The sequence below is a fragment of the Nematolebias whitei genome, chromosome 17 (assembly GCF_014905685.2).
Source record: "Nematolebias whitei isolate Nwh7 chromosome 17, NemWhi1, whole genome shotgun sequence".
In the NCBI taxonomy this organism is placed as follows: Eukaryota; Metazoa; Chordata; class Actinopteri; order Cyprinodontiformes; family Rivulidae; genus Nematolebias; species Nematolebias whitei.
The window spans coordinates 10,492,565-10,509,904 of NC_056514.1; the positions used below are offsets into that span (position 1 = coordinate 10,492,565).

The 17,340-nt window shown below is 40.8% G+C and overlaps 1 protein-coding gene across 1 annotated transcript in view; it reads right to left on the reverse strand.

Moving 5' to 3' along the window:
- The window catches only part of l3mbtl2 (L3MBTL histone methyl-lysine binding protein 2), a gene marked incomplete at its 5' end in the record, with an annotated part of 110,529 nt that overhangs the window by 31,671 nt on the left and 61,518 nt on the right, over positions 1 to 17,340 (reverse strand). The window contains 3 exon segments of the mRNA XM_037690819.1: positions 3,614 to 3,696; positions 3,872 to 4,019; positions 4,123 to 4,227. Of these exon segments, the coding sequence (XP_037546747.1) occupies positions 3,614 to 3,696; positions 3,872 to 4,019; positions 4,123 to 4,227 (336 nt within the window).

A 17,340-nucleotide genomic window follows, 5' to 3' on the forward strand; every position in this document is an offset into this window, starting at 1 on the left:
CCCCCTCCCCAAGGAAGAAGTAAACACTTCGCGTCCCCCCCCCCCCCCAACTATCCGCCGCAACTGTAAATAGTATGTCTATAAAATTGTTATATGTACACCTCTGCCTAACACTGTATCCTTATTAATATTAAAGGAAAAAATATATATAAATCAACTTACAATAAAGAATAACTTTATTAACATTGTTTTTTAGTCAGTAAGAGAAACAAATTAAAGTGCACCATTTTGCCTAAAAAAAATCCTTACTAAACAGTGAACATTTTGGACCATTTGATACTGAAAAATAAAATAAAATATAATCAATAAATAATAACAAATTCAAATTGATCTGCAACATTTTAACTCAGGAGTGTTTTATAAAACACTTTGACCTACAAAACAAAAATTAATAAAACAATGTATGCTGATTTTTTAAAATCAAAATGAGGAAGTCAAGATCAATGAGCTCACTCATCGATAAAGCAAACAAAAAAAAAATAATTGTCAACATGAAAGAAAAAAGAGGGGGCAGGTAACCCTCTTGTTTTGAATTTACTCTTTGTCACCTGCATGCTGTGGGTGACAAGCGTCCAGAGAATCATAAAAACAACAGCTTAACTGAGGAGGTGAATTTATTTTGTTAGCAAAGAATGGTTAGAGTCCTAACATTTATTAAACATTACTTCTGTAAATTGTGCTTTGACAAACTTATTGATAAAACTAAAACATTTTGTCAACGAAAAGAGGAAAGAGGGGGCAGGTGTCGCTCTCGCTTGAGTTTACTCTTTGTTGCATGCGCGCTGTGAGTGACGTCCAGAGCTATGGACATAAAAACAGCAGCGGAGGACGGAGGAGGTGACGGTAAGAGTTTATTTATCATGTCAGCAGCAGAGAGGAGAGACACGGTTCATGCATGGTTCCCAAAATGACAAGGCGGCCATATTTGATCATAACTTTATTATTAGGAACGCACAAGCAAAATGAGAATGGTGAAAAAATAAAAAATCTACTCCCTGCGGCAAAAAAAAAGCTTGGGGCACATGCCCCCCCCCCGGCATTGCTCCGGGGCCCCCCAGGGGGGCACGCCCCACTATTTGAGAAGGACTGCCCTACAACTATAAGTAGTGATGACTTCATGAGATTCTTTATAAATAAAATGATTTCAATTAAAGAGAAAATTCAAACCATCTTTCCTTCTACTATCTCTAGCTCCCTGTCAAATGAGGCAACTTTAAAAATTTCACTAGAGCCTGATTTATGTTTGGACAGTTTTTGTCCTGTTGAGCTCTCTGAATTGTCAAAAATAATAACCTCATACAAACCATCCACATGTCTGCTAGATCCCATCCCAACCAGACTGTTTAAAGAGGTATTCCCCCTAATTAATGTCCACATTTTGGATCTATTTAATTTGTCTTTAATGGATGGTTATGTACCACAGCACTTTAAGGTTGCTGTAATTAAACCTTTACTTAAGAAGTCTGAGCTTGATTCAGAAATTCTGGCCAACTATAGACCTATATCTAATTTAACTTTCATCTCAAAAATTCTAGAGAAAATAGTTGCAGGTCAGATGTGTGAACATCTACAAAGAAATAATCTGTTTGAAGAGTTTCAGTCAAGGTTTAGAGCTTATCATAGCACAGAAACAGCAATAGTAAAAGTCACTAATGATATTCTCATGGCCTCAGACAATAGACTTGTGACACTGGTCCTGTTAGACCTCAGTGCTGCATTTGATACGGTTGATTACAATATTTTACTACAGAAGCTTGAATATGATATTGGGATTACAGGAACAGCTCTAAAATGGTTTAAATCATATCTATCTGATAGATTCCAGTTTGTAAATGTAAATAATAAATCTTCTTCATACACCAAAGTTAGTCATGGAGTTCCTCAGGGCTCAGTGCTTGGGCCAATACTCTTTACTTTATATATGCATACAATAGGTAAAATTATTAAACAGCATGGGATAAATTTTCATTGTTATGCTGATGACACACAATTATATTTGTCCATTAAACCCAATGAATCCAATCAGCTACTTAAGACTACAAGCATGTCTTAAAGACATAAAAACCTGGATGACCCTTAATTTTCTTCTTTTGAACATAGACAAGACTGAGGTTTTGGTTTTTGGACCTGAGCACCTTAGGAATTAATTTTTCAGTCTTTCTTCCTCCTTAGATGGCATTAATCTGTCCTCCAGCTCTAATGTTAAAAATCTTGGTGTTATTTTTGATCAGGATATGTCTTTTATCCCCCACATTAAAAACATTACTAGAACTGCCTTCTTCCACCTGCATAATATCACTAAAATTAGAAACATCTTATCTAAAAATGATGCAGGAAACTGGTCCATGCATTTGTCATGTCTAGACTGGACTATTGCAATGGTTTATTATCTGGATGTCCAAATACTTCCTTAAAACGTCTTCAGTTGATCCAAAATGCTGCTGCCAGAGTCTTAACTGGAGTTAGTAGGAGAGATCAAATCTCTCCAGTTTTAGCTTCTCTCTATTAGCTCCCTGTCAAATCCAGAATAGAATTCAAAACCTTACGTCTAACCTACAAAGCTCTCAACAACCTGGCTCCATCTTATATTACAGATCTTATTGTTCCATATTTTCCTAACAGAACACTTTGCTCTCAGGCAGCAGGTTTACTTGCGGTTCCTAGAGTTTCCAAAAGCAGAATGTGAGGAAGATCCTTCAGTTATCAGGCTCCTCTCTTGTGGAACCAACTTCCAATCTCTGTCCGTGAGGCTGACACATTATCCAGTTTTAAAACTAGGCTTAAGACTTTCCTTTTTGCTAAATCCTATAGTTAGGGTCAGCTTGGGTTTCCTGAGCTGCCCCTTAGTTATGCTGCTATAGGCTTAGACTACTGGAGGACAAACTGACCACAATTTTCAATCTGCTACCGTCTTTACTTACTCTGCTCAACCTGTTTTGTATTTGTAATTATTTTTTCTATCCTTAACGTGTTTTTTTTGTCTTTCAGATACACCTGGACCTATATCTGGACATACCATTCTGTGTTCGTCTGTCTCTCCTTCCTGTCCTCTCAAACCAGCCGGTCAAAGCAGATGGCCGCTTGTCCTGAGCCTGGTTCTGCTGGAGGTTTCTTCCTTTTAAAAGAGAGTTTTTCCCTTTCCACTGTTGCCACTGTGCTTGCTCAGGACGGTAGATTGCAACGAAGCCAAGATTCAACTTGTCTGCTGGATTCCTTAGATAGAGAACTTTACTAATTGGCTTTTATGTATGTGAATGTTCCTTTAAGTGCCCTGAGAAAACCTTGTTGTGATTTGGCGCTATATAAATAAAATGAATTGAATTATTACTTATTATTCAACATCACTCTTATTTTATTGGTAGATTGTTTTTTGTTAGAAGTTAAATCTGTAAACCATAATTATTGTTAACCAGTACCGTTAAAATACACCAACTTTTTTGTTGTAAAAAATAAAACAAACACTAGCTACATAATAAATTATGTTTCATTTTTCAAACTTGTGTCCATCTGGTTTAAGTGGTTTTGTAGAAAACATTGGAGTGCAGTAGTTGTCCTAACCCTGATGGAAACAGGATCATTTTGTTAAGGTTGGACATCACCAAACATAACTCACAGCATTGAAGAGCCTTGCTGGTGCTGGTTTAGCTGCAGTCTCATTCAGGTAAGTTTTCCAGGTGAAGGTCTGAGGATTGCAACCTGTTGGAGGTGTGGGCCGGGGGGAGGGGGGGGGGTGCAGATACATATGCATACATGATTTTCAACTGAAATACAGAATCAATTGCAAAAAAATTTATTCTTATTAGCAGGGAAAAAATAAAATTTTAAGACATTGGGCAAGCGTGAAGTAAATTAGAAATAAAAAGGTGTTTACCATTAGGAACGGTGAGAGTGATTTTGTTTTTTTTACAGAAGCCGACTGGTAAAATGGCATGAGAAGAAGCATGGTAACAGAACCTGTCAGAGCCTTTGTTTGATTCAGTGCCATCAATGCCCACCATCAAGTATCCATCCAGCAGCACCTGGAAACAAAAAACTCGGGTATGAAGTGGGGCTTTAATAAACTCTACCAAACCCCAACAGTGTTTCTGATGAAGGCAGAGTGACTAATGTAAAAACATGTACCTTGTGCACAGTAGCAACACAGATGTTTCCCAAGTTGAGGGGATCAATGGCCTCCAGTTTCATCCCTTCTTCAAAGAAACTCTCCCCCATGTACACAATTTTAGGCTGTGGGCCCAATATGGTTATTGGATCAACGTTCAACATCAACTTTAACATTTTAAATTCACACAACAGAAGCTAGGAGCAATGAATATTTCCTTCACTCGCTCTAGTAAAACTCTTCTTGTAATGGTTTAAAAGGAAGACTAGTGTGTCTAAAATCAACTTTAGTTTTTAGAGATGGGAACAGAAACTTGAACAAAAACAAGATGGAAATATTTAAAACTCCACAGCACAAAATTATATGTTGAATTGATTGCGGATGTTACATCCACCATGAACATAGCACATTAAAGGAAGATACGAGATTCAAATATGGGTTCAAACATTTAATTTATTATGCAGCTTCCTGGAGGGGAAAAAAAAAAGATTATAATGAACCCCTAATTCCCGTGTCCACCCAAAAATAAAAAAAACTCAAAGTATTAACTTAAAGAAGGAACTGGTGACCCGGTTAAACAGAACAAAAAGGTACTCCAGTGGGCCAACCCTATACAGGGCCGTCGAAGCCGCTGCTGGTACCAGACCAAAACCAAAAAAAAAAAAAAAAAAAGCAAAAAAACACCTATTACAAAAAAAAAAAAGGATGAAAACAGGACAACCAGTCCCACCAGGCCAAAGTTACATAAAAATATACAAAAAGTTAACAAAATTACCTGTGGTGGCCGAGGCCGCTGGTAGCAGGCCACAGCTCCAGGACAAAGAAAAAACAAGGGCCCTGGGAAAACTACGGCGGCAAAAAAAAGAAAAAAAAAAAAGTCCAAACAAAGGAGGCCCAAAAGGGAGAGAGCTTCTGAGGGTGCATTCACACAAGCCCTCTTTAGTCCGCTTTAATCAAACTTGAGCTCGTTTTCGTAGTAAGTCCGGTTCGTTTGGGGAGGTGTGAACGTGCCATTGAACTGTGTCACGGAACAAAAAGGCGAACACTGGCCCAGGCTAAAACCTAGGTCTCGGACCGGTAGAAGAAAACTCCAGCGCGGTTCGAGTACAGTGTGAATGCAATCAGACTGGGCCCCGCTCCACAAGTAAGAAGTGGAGTACAGCGCAGGGCAAACAAACACGCATTTCTCTTACTTCATATGGAGCAGTCAGCTGCCTTGTGAGGAAAAACAATATTCTAAGTCCATTTTTGAAAAATTACAAAATATAACTCCTAAAACTGCTAAAACTTGACGCCACTTCGTTTTTATTTTTATTTACAGAAGAAGAAGACGTGTCTTCAGAGGTTTTTGTGTCGTTTCTTTCAGTAGTTCTTGGTGCAGCGCCCCTCAGGCGAGCGGGGGAACAGGTTGGTTCAACAGTTTGACTTGACTGCACAGTGCAGTGTGAATGAAAACGCACCAGATCAAATGTAAACAAAAGGTCATGAATATTGGTCCCGAACCAAACAGAGTCTACCGGACTATCTGGTGTGAAAACGACCTTAAAGGGCGCATCAAAGCGAGGGGCAGACAACGCAGGAGCGCTGATGAGCAAACATTTAGTCTGCTCGAAAGCAGATTGACATCGATCAGACCAAATAAAATCCACTTTCGGGTTAATTAGTTCTGTTAAAGGGGCAGCTACAGAAGAAAAGTTTTTCAAAAACCCCTATAGTAACCAACAGAGCCCTGTAAAGAGAGAGTTGCGACACTCTTTGAACTCGCCGATACGCGGTCACGTGGTTCATGCAGCTCCCCATAGTTCCAAACAGCTCATCGCTGTCAGTCAGTTTGAGCGGCTGCTGGCACAACATAACACAAAAATCGACTTTTCTTACTTTACCTGACGTCTTTCAGTAATTGCTGAGCAGTAACGAACTGATTACTTAACCGATTATTGATTATTTCACAGACTAAGCATTTTATCAAAACATTTTTAGAAGCGGCTGATACATTTATCATTAAATTTTAGAAGGAAACGAGACTGCAAACACATATTTGTTAGAAAAAATAATGTATATGCAATACAATGATCAATATAGCCATGTCAGTGTTTTATAACGTTACACACGTTAAAAAAAGATCAGAGTAACAGCTGTTATAAAGCTATTTCTGATGTTCTCTGCATGAGAATGCTCCACCTTGTCCTCCATGCAGCATCAGATCTGCTCCAGCTTACCTCAGATCATCTGGATGAATTCTTGATTTCTATAGAAGATATTAATTCAACCTTTATTTAAACAGGTTCGTCCCATTGAGCCACGAGGACTCATTTACAAGAGAGACTGAATATAATTGTTGTATTTGTCGTTTTTTTATGGCAACCAAGTACCTGATAACTGAGTTGATTGTAGCCTGACAACTATTGTAAAACTGTAATTCATTGATTAAAATGTTAATTTAAATGAAACTGTTTCTAGTTAAAATCATAACAGATGGCAAAATAAGTGTTAACTGTGCAAAAATAAATTTCCAAACAATTATAAAATATGTAAAATGTAAAGCAAGCTTTAATAAAGTACTTTTACTACTATTTATACTGTTTATTAATGACATCATCTCAAGTCAGCAGCAGCACCATCATCATCATCATCATCACAACAACACAAAGTGAGAGCTGTAAATTTAATCTGCACAAACATTTTCAATCAGGGCTCAAAATGTTTAACTGTCAAAGAAATGTGCAAGAAAATAATCTAATGTCACTCTACAGGCACATTTAGAGAGAGGACAGTTCACAGAGACACAGTGAGGACGAGTGAGACTGAAGGAGGTTCATCCATTTGTTCATGGACCAGAACCAGATGAGAAGAACCGCAGAACTTCCACTGACCAGTGACCTGACCAGTGATCTGACCAGTGACCTGACCAGTGATCTGACCAGTGAGCACACGTGTTGTTCTAAATTAAACTTTGGTACGAACAATGTTAAATAAGACATGTCATATTTTTTATTGAACAATAATCTTCATTCTAACAGTGACGTTGTAATTTCAGAGACTGAGGAAGAAACAGAAATGAGGCGAGTGAGAGGAGGGACAGATGAAAATGTGTCCTCAGAGGACGGGGACATGTCAGGATCTGATGATCCAGGATCAACAGGACCAGGAGGATGGATCAACAGGACCAGGAGGATGGATCAACAGGCAGTCAGGGAACAGAGATGAACAACCTGAGGAACAATTAGAACACAAAAAAATACATAAGCAGGACAGAAGAAACTCACCGACAAGAAAATTAACTTAGTCCTACGAAGAAAAATATTAACAATGGAAAATAAATTTTGACATATTTTTACAAAAGATCAGATGAAGACAACTGGCATGAAGAATAACTTCCAGCTCCATCTCAATGTACCTGTGATAGTTTAATAAGTTTTTTGTTACTGTTCTACAGTTTATTGATGCTGATATATTCTTGTAATAATTCTTATTTCTTGTTCTGTCTTGAGAGAGTCTCATCTCAACTTGACCCATGATTACCAAACACTAAACTAATAATATAAAACTAATGTAAATGAACAGTCCTGCAGTAAATACCAACTTTGTGAAGGTTATGGTGTTAATTTTATTCAAACATCTTGATTAAGCTGTTATTGATTAATAGAAGACAGAAAATGAGATCTTGTACCTTTGTGATACTTTGAATGCAACATTCAGTTCATGAAGTCATTCTCCTCTGGTTTACCTGGAAAACATGAAAAAAATTGACTAATCTCCACAATCACGTTTTTCTTTAATGATAATGTCACAATTTATGCTGCAATCTTTGACAAATGATCTATAACTTTAACTAAATTACGTCAGTCTTGTTGTCATGTTGTCATTATTTGTTAAATCAGGTCTCTCTTGTAAATGAGTCCTCGAGGCTCAATGGGACTTACCTGTCTAAATAAAGGTTGAATGAATCTCAGGAAAAAAAGGCCAAATATTTTCTAGTTGAGTTCAGTAACTGGAATTACCATAAATTTAAAAAAGACCACCTTTCAAAATTTAAGCAGTAATAGATATTTTAAAACGTTGAATTAGAAATAGACCCGTTTAAACCGTCATGTTGCAGAGCAGCTGCAGTTAAAACACTACTAGTAATTTAACGTTTCATTAACTAAAACTGGAGACATGAAGTATTAATGTTGATAAATTGTGGTACAGAACAGTCAGATAACGCTTCACAATGGAGAAAAAGTGTCGTATTTGCATTAACTTACCGGAAAAACACGGAAAATGAACTACGTTCAATGCTGAACCCGCTGCTGTTTGGAACTCTTTGCCGCTTCATGACCCACGTGACTTCCGCATTCCATTCTTTCTATGGGAGTCTATGGGAGTGTCGCAACTCTCTCTTTACAGGGCTCTGGTAACCAACCGTCGTGGCTCAGTACGAGTGGTGGGTACAGGAACACACACAATAGCTTCTACTTTAGCCTCAACGGGACGCAACTGGCCTCCCCTTCCAAGATATGTCACTGTTGCTTGGCCAAACTCACATTTAGCAAGATTAATTCAGAGTCAGAGTCAGAGTTTCTTTATTGTCATTCGCACCTCATGTGGTACATGTGGTGGAGCGAAATTATGTACACAAGGTCCCAGTTACATCCAACAATAAAATGTATAAGAAAAACAGTAATAAGATCTAAGATATGAACTAAGAAAAACATCAACTAAATATACACTAAGCACTCATAACATAAAACATTGAACATCAGCACAAACATGAACATGAGTCTGTGAGCAGATGTACACGCATGAACACATCAACATTGAAACAGATCAGCAGCAACATGAAACAGATCAGCAGCAACATGATATGGTTTTTCACAGTGATTATTCTGGTTAGAGATTCATGAGTCTAACAGCCTCAGGGTAGAAGCTGTTCCTCAGTCTAGTGGTTCTACACTTAATGCTCCTTAACCTCCTTCCTGAGGGGAGTGGGGCAAAAAGTGAGTGTGCTGGGTGAGTGGGGTCCTTCATGATGCAGGTGGCCCTCTTCCTGCATCTGGAGGTGTAGATGTCTGTGATGGTGGGGAGACTGATTCCAACAGATTTCTGTGCAGCCTTCACCACTCTCTGCAAAGCTTTTCTTTCTGCAGCTGTGCAGCCTCCATGCCACACGTTGATGCTCGAGCACAGGATGCTCTCCACTGCACACCTGTAGAAGGAGGTGAGGACTGAGCTTCCCAGACCAGCTCGCCTCAGCCGTCTGAGGAAGTAGAGTCTCTGATGAGCTTTCTTGATCAGGCTGGTGGTGTTGTTGCTCCAGCTGAGGTTGTCATTCATGTGTACACCCAAGTACTTGTAGCTGGAGACCACTTCCACCGCAGATCCTCTTATGTTCAGGGGGGTGTAGGTGTTTTTGTTCCTTCTGAAGTCCACAATCATCTCCTTTGTCTTCTTCACATTGATGTGAAGGTTATTCTCTCTGCACCAGCTCTCCAGGTGTTCCACCTCTTGCCTGTAGCTGGACTCATCATTGTTTGTGATGCATCCCACCACCGCTGTATCATCTGCAAACTTTACAATGTGACAGCCTGGATGGGTAGCTGCACAATCATATGTGAGCAGAGTAAACAGAAGGGGGCTCAACACACATCCCTGAGGAGAGCCAGTGCTGAGGGTTATGGTGGAGGAGGAGAGGTTGTGGATCCTCACTAACTGTGGTCTGTTTGTTAAAAAGTCTAGTACCCAGTTGCAGATGGAGGGGCTTAGTCCTAGTGTGGATAGTTTGTCCATCAGGGTTTGGGGGATCATGGTGTTGAAGGCGGATGTGAAGTCCACAAAGATCATACGGACGTAAGAGTTTTTCTGCTCCAGGTGGTTGAGTGCAGTGTGGACCACAGAGGAGATTGCATCCTCTGTTGATCGGTTCTCACGGTATGCGTACTGATGAGGGTCCTCGTTGATGTTGATGGTTGTTTTGATGTGAGTCATGACCAGTTTTTCTAAGCATTTATCGACTATCGGGGTGAGGGCCACTGGCCGATAGTCATTCAGACCAGTCACTGTAGAGCTTTTTGGGACTGGGATGATGGTGGCAGTCTTCAGGCAGGTGGGAACTGTCTCCAGGGTAAGTGAGGTGTTAAAGATGTCTGCCAGCACCTCACAGAGCTGATCAGCACATTCCTTCAACACTTTTCCGGGGATGTTGTCTGGGCCAGTTGCTTTGTGCGGATTAATCCTCCTGAAAGTACTCCTTACTTCTGCTGAGGTCACGCTGAGATGCTCTTCATCCGGTGGCGAGGTGAGTCTGGTGCTGGGTGGTCTGTTCGGGTCTTCAAAGCGTGCATAGAACTTGTTGAGGGCATCAGGCAGAGATGGGTCTTTGGGACATTGTTCGCTCCTTCCTTTATAATCTGTTATGCACTTAATGCCCCTCCACATGCTCCGAGGGTCTTGTGAGATGAATTGACCCTCGATCCTCTTTGCATATGCGGCCTTGGCCCTCTTAATACCAGCAACCAGCTCTTTTCTTGTCTTACTCAGCTCCTCTGAGTTTCCAGACCTGAAGGCAGTGTTCCTGGCTTCCAACAGGGTACGCACCTCTGCATTCAGCCAAGGTTTTCTGTTTGGGTAGCTTTTAACATTTCTGATAGTGGAGACTGTGTCAGTACATGTACTAATGTAACCCAGTACTGAGGATGTGTATTGGTCAAGATCAAGCGAACCTCCATTTTCAGCAGCTTCTCTGAAAACCTGCCAATCTGTTCGATCAAAACAATCTCTCAGTATGGGTCCACTGTCCTGGCTCCAACATTTAACTTTCTTTTGTACCGGTCTGGAGCGTCTCAGCGGGGGCATGTAAGCAGGAGCCAGGAAGATTGAGATGTGGTCTGACAGTCCTAGGTGGGGGCGGGGTTCGGCTTTGTATGCATCTTTTACGTTCGTGTAAACACGGTCCAGCGTGCGGTCTCCACGTGTCGGAATCGTCACATGCTGATTAAAGCTTGGGAGACAGTCCTTTAGATTCACGTGGTTAAAGTCTCCGGCTACAACGTAAAGAGCCTCGGGGTGTTTGTTCTGCAGCGAGCTGATGATATCATGAAGCTCCTGTAGTGATTCATTAGCATTAGCGTCCGGAGGAATGTAAACAACTGTGATAAAAGTCACTGTGAACTCTCGGGGTAGATAATGTGGCCGACATTTCACTGTTATTTGCTCCAAAGCCTTCGAGCATGAGCTTTTTACAACAGTACAGTTCGTGGACCAACTTTTACTCACGTAAATGCACACTCCGCCCCCCCGTGATTTCCCCGTTAGCTCACTGCAGCGGTCCGCTCGAAAAAAAAGTCTGTCATCCAGCTGGAAGACTGTATCCGGCGTTTCACTTGTAATCCACGTTTCCGTGAGGCAAAGCACTGCACACTCCTTCATCTCTTCTGAGGCGCCCGCTCTCAGACGAAGTAAATCCACCTTGTTGTCCAACGAGCGGACATTCGACAGAAAGAGAGACGGCATGGGGAGTTTACCGGCTTTAGCGTTAGCTCGTAGCCTCACCATAACCCCCGCCCGGCATCCTCTCCTCTTAAGCCGGGAGCAGCGCTTCCTCTTCTGCCCGCTGGAACGCCTCTGCTGCAGCTTCCAGGTAGATGACTTTAAGATCTGCATTCTGCCGAGCGTAGCTTTGAGTTTGTTGCTGATTTCTGCTATATTTCGTGGCAAATCCGCTCCTATTCTCATCAGTTCGGTTCGGCTATAGTTCACACGCATAAATCGCGCGGAGTCAGGCACAGAGTCAATATCAAAACTTCTAAAAACTGGGATGGTACCGGGAGCCTGTGAAGCTGCAACTGCTCTGAGCGCGGCTAATTGTGAGATTAGCCTCACTCAGACATACAAAAACTGTTTTTAAATGATTTATGTGTTCAGCCCATGTAACAGAGCAAACCACCAAGTCCAATAATTCTCTGTTAGGTCATCTGGACAGTTTCTTTTTCTTTTTTTTTTTTTTAGAGAAACGTTTCGCCATCTATCCGTAGGGCTTCATCATTCTGAGGAGTTCCAGTAAAATGTTTCCCACCAGTAAACTCCTTAAGTGGACCCACCAGTTTGCCGGAGCTTAGATGGTTTCTGGGGGCCATCCTGTCCCTCGTCAACTCCTCCCAACCGCCAAGTCATCCAGATAAGCCTCACGGAAAGGTAAACCAGACAAAACCACATTTACAAGCCGCCGAAATGTTGCAGGGACATTATGCATCCCAAAAGCCATCACAGTGTACTGAAGGAAGTTATCGGGTGTGACAAAAGCAGAGATTTTCTGGGCACATGTTGTCAAGGGAACCTGCCAGTATCCCTTCAGCAAATCCAGCTTAGTCACAAACTGGGCAGTCCCAACATAGTCCACACAGTCCTCCATACGAGGCAATGGCTAACAATCAACAACCCCATTTACCTTCCTGAAGTCTGTACAAAAACAATCCTCTCCATTGGCTTTAATAGTTCGGAGGCACGGCGAACTCCACTTTCAACAGCGATTCTATTTTCCACCATGTAGTCCACCTGTTTTTTTCAAATGGCACCGCTTGTCCGGGTTTACTCTGTAGGGATGTTGCTTAATTGGTGCAGCCCCACCTACATCAATATCATGGCTGAGAACATGTGTCTGAGTGGGAACATCAGCAAACAAAGACCTATTAGACTGGATCAAATTAATGACATTAGCCTGCTGGGAAAATCAAGGTGGGATAACAAGAGGGGCAAGTTCTCCAACACCACTGAAATACAAAACCTCCCTCAAGTCACAGCCACAGAAAAAACATCACTCTCATTTTCAGCACTGGACAGCTCGGCCTGCATGCCCGTATTCAAGCTGACACATGTTCAGATTGTCCAGCAGAAACAACTAACAGCTGCATGCAGGGATGGTGCACGCTCAACAAAAGGCTTCAACATGTTAACGTGACAAACGTAATCTACATCTTCAATCAGGAGTAGAGACCAAATAATCTCTGTCATTGACTTTTTTAATGAAGTAAGGCCCACTGTAGCGCACCTGCAAGCTTGAACCAGGGAAAGGAAGTAAAACTAGAACTTTATCACCAGGCTCAAACACTTTCATTGATGCTTTTCTGTCAAACAGAAACTTCATTTTAGCCTGTGCAGTTTTAAGATTTTCTTTGGCTATTTCATATGCAAGGCTTAGTTTCAATCTGAAGTTGCTGATGTAATCCAATAAGTTTGTTCAGAATTGTCACGCAACCACTTATCTTTCAACAGCTTTAAGGAACCGCGAACAGTGTGGGCAAAAACCAGATCCGACGGGCTAAACCCGAGAGATTCTTGAACCACTTCCCTCATGGCAAACATCTGCAGGTGCACTCCCTCATCCCAGTCTTTCTCAAACTAAACAATACGTGCGAAGCACAGTTTTTAAGGTTTGATGGAAACGTTCAAGTACGACCGGACTCTCTGGGTGATAAGCGCTGGAATGACAATGTTTAATGTCAAGTTGTTTTAAAACTTGCGCAAATACTTTAGACATAAAGTTAGAACCCTGGTCAGTTTGCACAACTCGAGGCAAACCAAACAATGATAAAAACTTTGTTAATGCTTTCACCACAACTGGCGTAGTTATTTTACGTACTGGAAAAACTTCAGGACAGCAAGTGGATGTACACATCACTGTTATTAAAAACTTGTTTCCTGCTTTGGTTCGAGGTAATGGACCCACACAGTCAACCAGCACACGTTCAAATGGTTCACAAACAGCTGGACTAGGATATAATGAAGCAGGAGGGATTGTCTGATTAGGCTTTCTCAACACTTGACAAAAATGACAGGAATTACAATAGCGCACAACATCTCTCTTTAACCCTGGCCAAAAAAAATGACACAAAATGCGATCATAAGTTTTTCTTATTCCAAGGTGACCTGCTAGTGGATTATCATGTGCTAATCATAGTATCTCTGCACAATACGGAGTTGGAATAACGGTTTGTTTCACAACCCTCCACTCTTCAACCGGAGACACATTTAATGGCGTCCATTTATGCATCAACGGTCCGTCATTCAAAAAATAGCCAGTAGACTCAGACTTATCCTCAGATACAGCATCACTAAACAAAGATGCTAAACTCTCATCAGTTTTTTGAGATCTATTAACTGTCGTTTTCACCTTGACAATGTATTCACTTCTGGCATGTCCTCCTTCACGCTCTCTTTAGACAGAGGGACATTCTCAGATTTTGTATCATACAAAAAACTATCAATTAAGTCAATTTCATTTTCCTCTTGTTGATGTTTAAGAGCAGCACGCATAACAGCACATGACGTGAACACATCAGGAAATGTACGAGCAAACTCATCTGGACTCGTACACGGTACTGGGACAGGTGTAACATCAGGAGTAACTAATACTCTACCTCCAGCTAAATCATTTCCCATGATCATGGAGACACCCGCTATTGGAAAAATAGGGCGCACCCCAACCATAGCATCACCAGACCACAGTTCGGACTGGATCATAACTTTGTACAAGGGAACACCAATGTCTTGCATACAAAAACCACAAACTGGAACATCAGAACCAACAGCTGTGTCTATGTTCAATGGCAAAATCCCCTCCAAAATAAAGGATTGAGAGGCAGCAGTATCCCACAATATTTTCACAGGAATCCTCTCACCGTTACCAGACACAGACACAAACCCAACCATAACAAAGGTTTAAAGTTAGCGTACTCACAAGGCTTCTCTGATGAAAATGACCGATTAACATGATTTACAGTTTTAATCAAAGCAACAGGCTTCAAGGTTTTTTCTTTAAAACTGGACAGTTAGCCAAAATGTGCCCTTTCATTTTACAATAAAAGCACGCGACATTGTCATTAGTTTTTAACTCTAGCACATCAAATTTTCCTTCATTGTCACCTGGCACAGCAGATTTCACTGGTTCCACAGGTGAAAAAACAGTTTTTACAAAATCCTTTCCATTTCCATTAGATTTCTCAAATCTATGAAAGTTGTGTGTGTTCTCAAAATTAACTTTGTGTATTAACATATATTCATCAACAAGCACCACAGCTTTTGACACATCCACTTCCATATTTTCATTTAAATAAGTGGCAACTTTCTCTGGCAAGCAGTTTTTAAAGTCTTCCATCAAAATTAGCTGCTTAAGCTGTGCAAACTCATTTTTAGATACACACCACTGATCAAAAATTATTTTCTTTTCTCTTACAAACTCTACATAAATTTGATTAAAGTGCTTTCTTAATTTGCAAAACTTCTGGCGATAAGCTTCAGGAACAAGTTCAAATGCACTTTTAACTTTTTCCAAAATCAAGACTATCTTCAAAACTGATAGAGATGCATAAGCCTCTTGTGCTTTGCCAACTAATACACACTGCAGTAACAAAGACCGCACATCTTTAGGTCTCTTAAGTGCACGTGCAACTCTCGAATAATGTGAAATATTTATCCACATCTTTTTCATTAAATGGAAGAACCAAACAAATATTTTTACTCACATCAAAATCCAATGATTTTGATCCCAAGGACCAAGCACCAAGCTCTTTCAAAAAAATTGCTGCTTGTACCTCCACTTGTCTTTGCTCCAAATCAACGCATTTTAATTGATCTCTTTCTTTCATTTCAGCTTGTATCTCCATTTTCGTTAGTTCAGAGGCCAAATGCAGCTCATTTTCATTTAACGGAAACACTTTCTTTTAAAGCAGCTCGTCTCTCAAGCTCTTTTTCTTTTAACTGCAATTGTTGTCGTCTTAATTCAATCTCAAGTTCTTCAAACAAACAGCATCACTTTGCAATGAAGCCTCAAATGGTAACTCAAGTTGACCTTGTGGCAAAATTGTGGCAGGAAAAATGTCAAGTTAAACCAGAGCTGCTAACAACTCGGCCTCAATCACTCTTCTAGCACATGAAGACACCTCAACATCAAAATGCTCTGCCACCAAAAGCAATTGATCCTTTGTGCATTTACACAAGACTTCAAAAGTGTGTGCTTTCACAAACTCCTCCTGGTTAAACGCCATGTTTGAACCACAAACATCACACAAAGCATATGCACAAAACAAAGTTACCAAGCCAACACATGTCAAACTGCCAATCAAGCTCTCAACTCACTGCAGCTGTCTCGCCTGCATAAACAAAACCTCTGCCTCACCACACAAGAACACTGGGGAAAAACGAAATTTAATATGAGGGAAACTAACAGGCTAAATTTTGAGTTTTGATGAGCCCCCATTTAATATGTTATGTCCACCATGAACATAGCACATTAAAGGAGGACACAAGACACAAATATGGGTTCAAACATTCAATTTATTATGCAGCTTCCTGCAGGAAAAAAAAAAAAAAAAGGATATAATGAACCCTTAATTCCCGTGTCCACCCAAAAATCACAAAAACTCAAAGTATCAACTTAAAGATGGACCTGGTGACCCGGTCAAACAGAACAAAAAGGTACCCCAGTGGGCCAACCCTATACAGGGCCGTCGAAGCTGGTACCAGACTAAAACCAGAAAAAAAAGATACAAAAACACTTATTACAAAAGAAAAGATCGAAAACAGGACAACCAGCCCCCCCAGGCCAAAGTTACAAAAAATATACAAAAAGTCAACAAATATTACATGTGGTAGCTGAGGCCGCCAACAGCAGGCCACAGCTCCAGGACAAAGAAAAAACAAGGGCCCCGGGAAAACTAGAGCGGCCAAAAAATAAAAAATAAAGGTCCAAATAAAAGAGGCCCAAAAGGGAGAGAGCTTCTGAGAGGCCAAAAATGTTGGCGCATGAGAGATTTCACAGAGTGAGCCTGAGAGGGCAAGCTCCCTGAAACCAGCCTATTTATGGGCGGGCAGAAAAGGCCACAGCCCAAAACAATTAAAGACTAATTAGCCAAGCCAAAACCTTTCCAAAGGGACAAAATAATAAGGCCAATGTGCCCCAGGCACATAACACCTCCACCCAAAGATACTGGATGGGATGATGCGGCAAAAAAACAAACAAAAAAAAAAAAAACATCGCTCATCAACACATACAGACTTAAAAAAAAAAAATAATAATAAAAAATACAGCTACAGACGCGAGAGCTCATCTGCCACAATGTTGTCCTTAACACAAATGTGTTGTATCAAGATGTTAAAAGACTGGAGACGCAAGAACCAGTTCATCAGGTTCTTGTTAGGCATGTGGTCCAGAAACACTAACGAATTGTGGTCTGTAAAAACAAGCACAAGCCCCGTAGAACCAC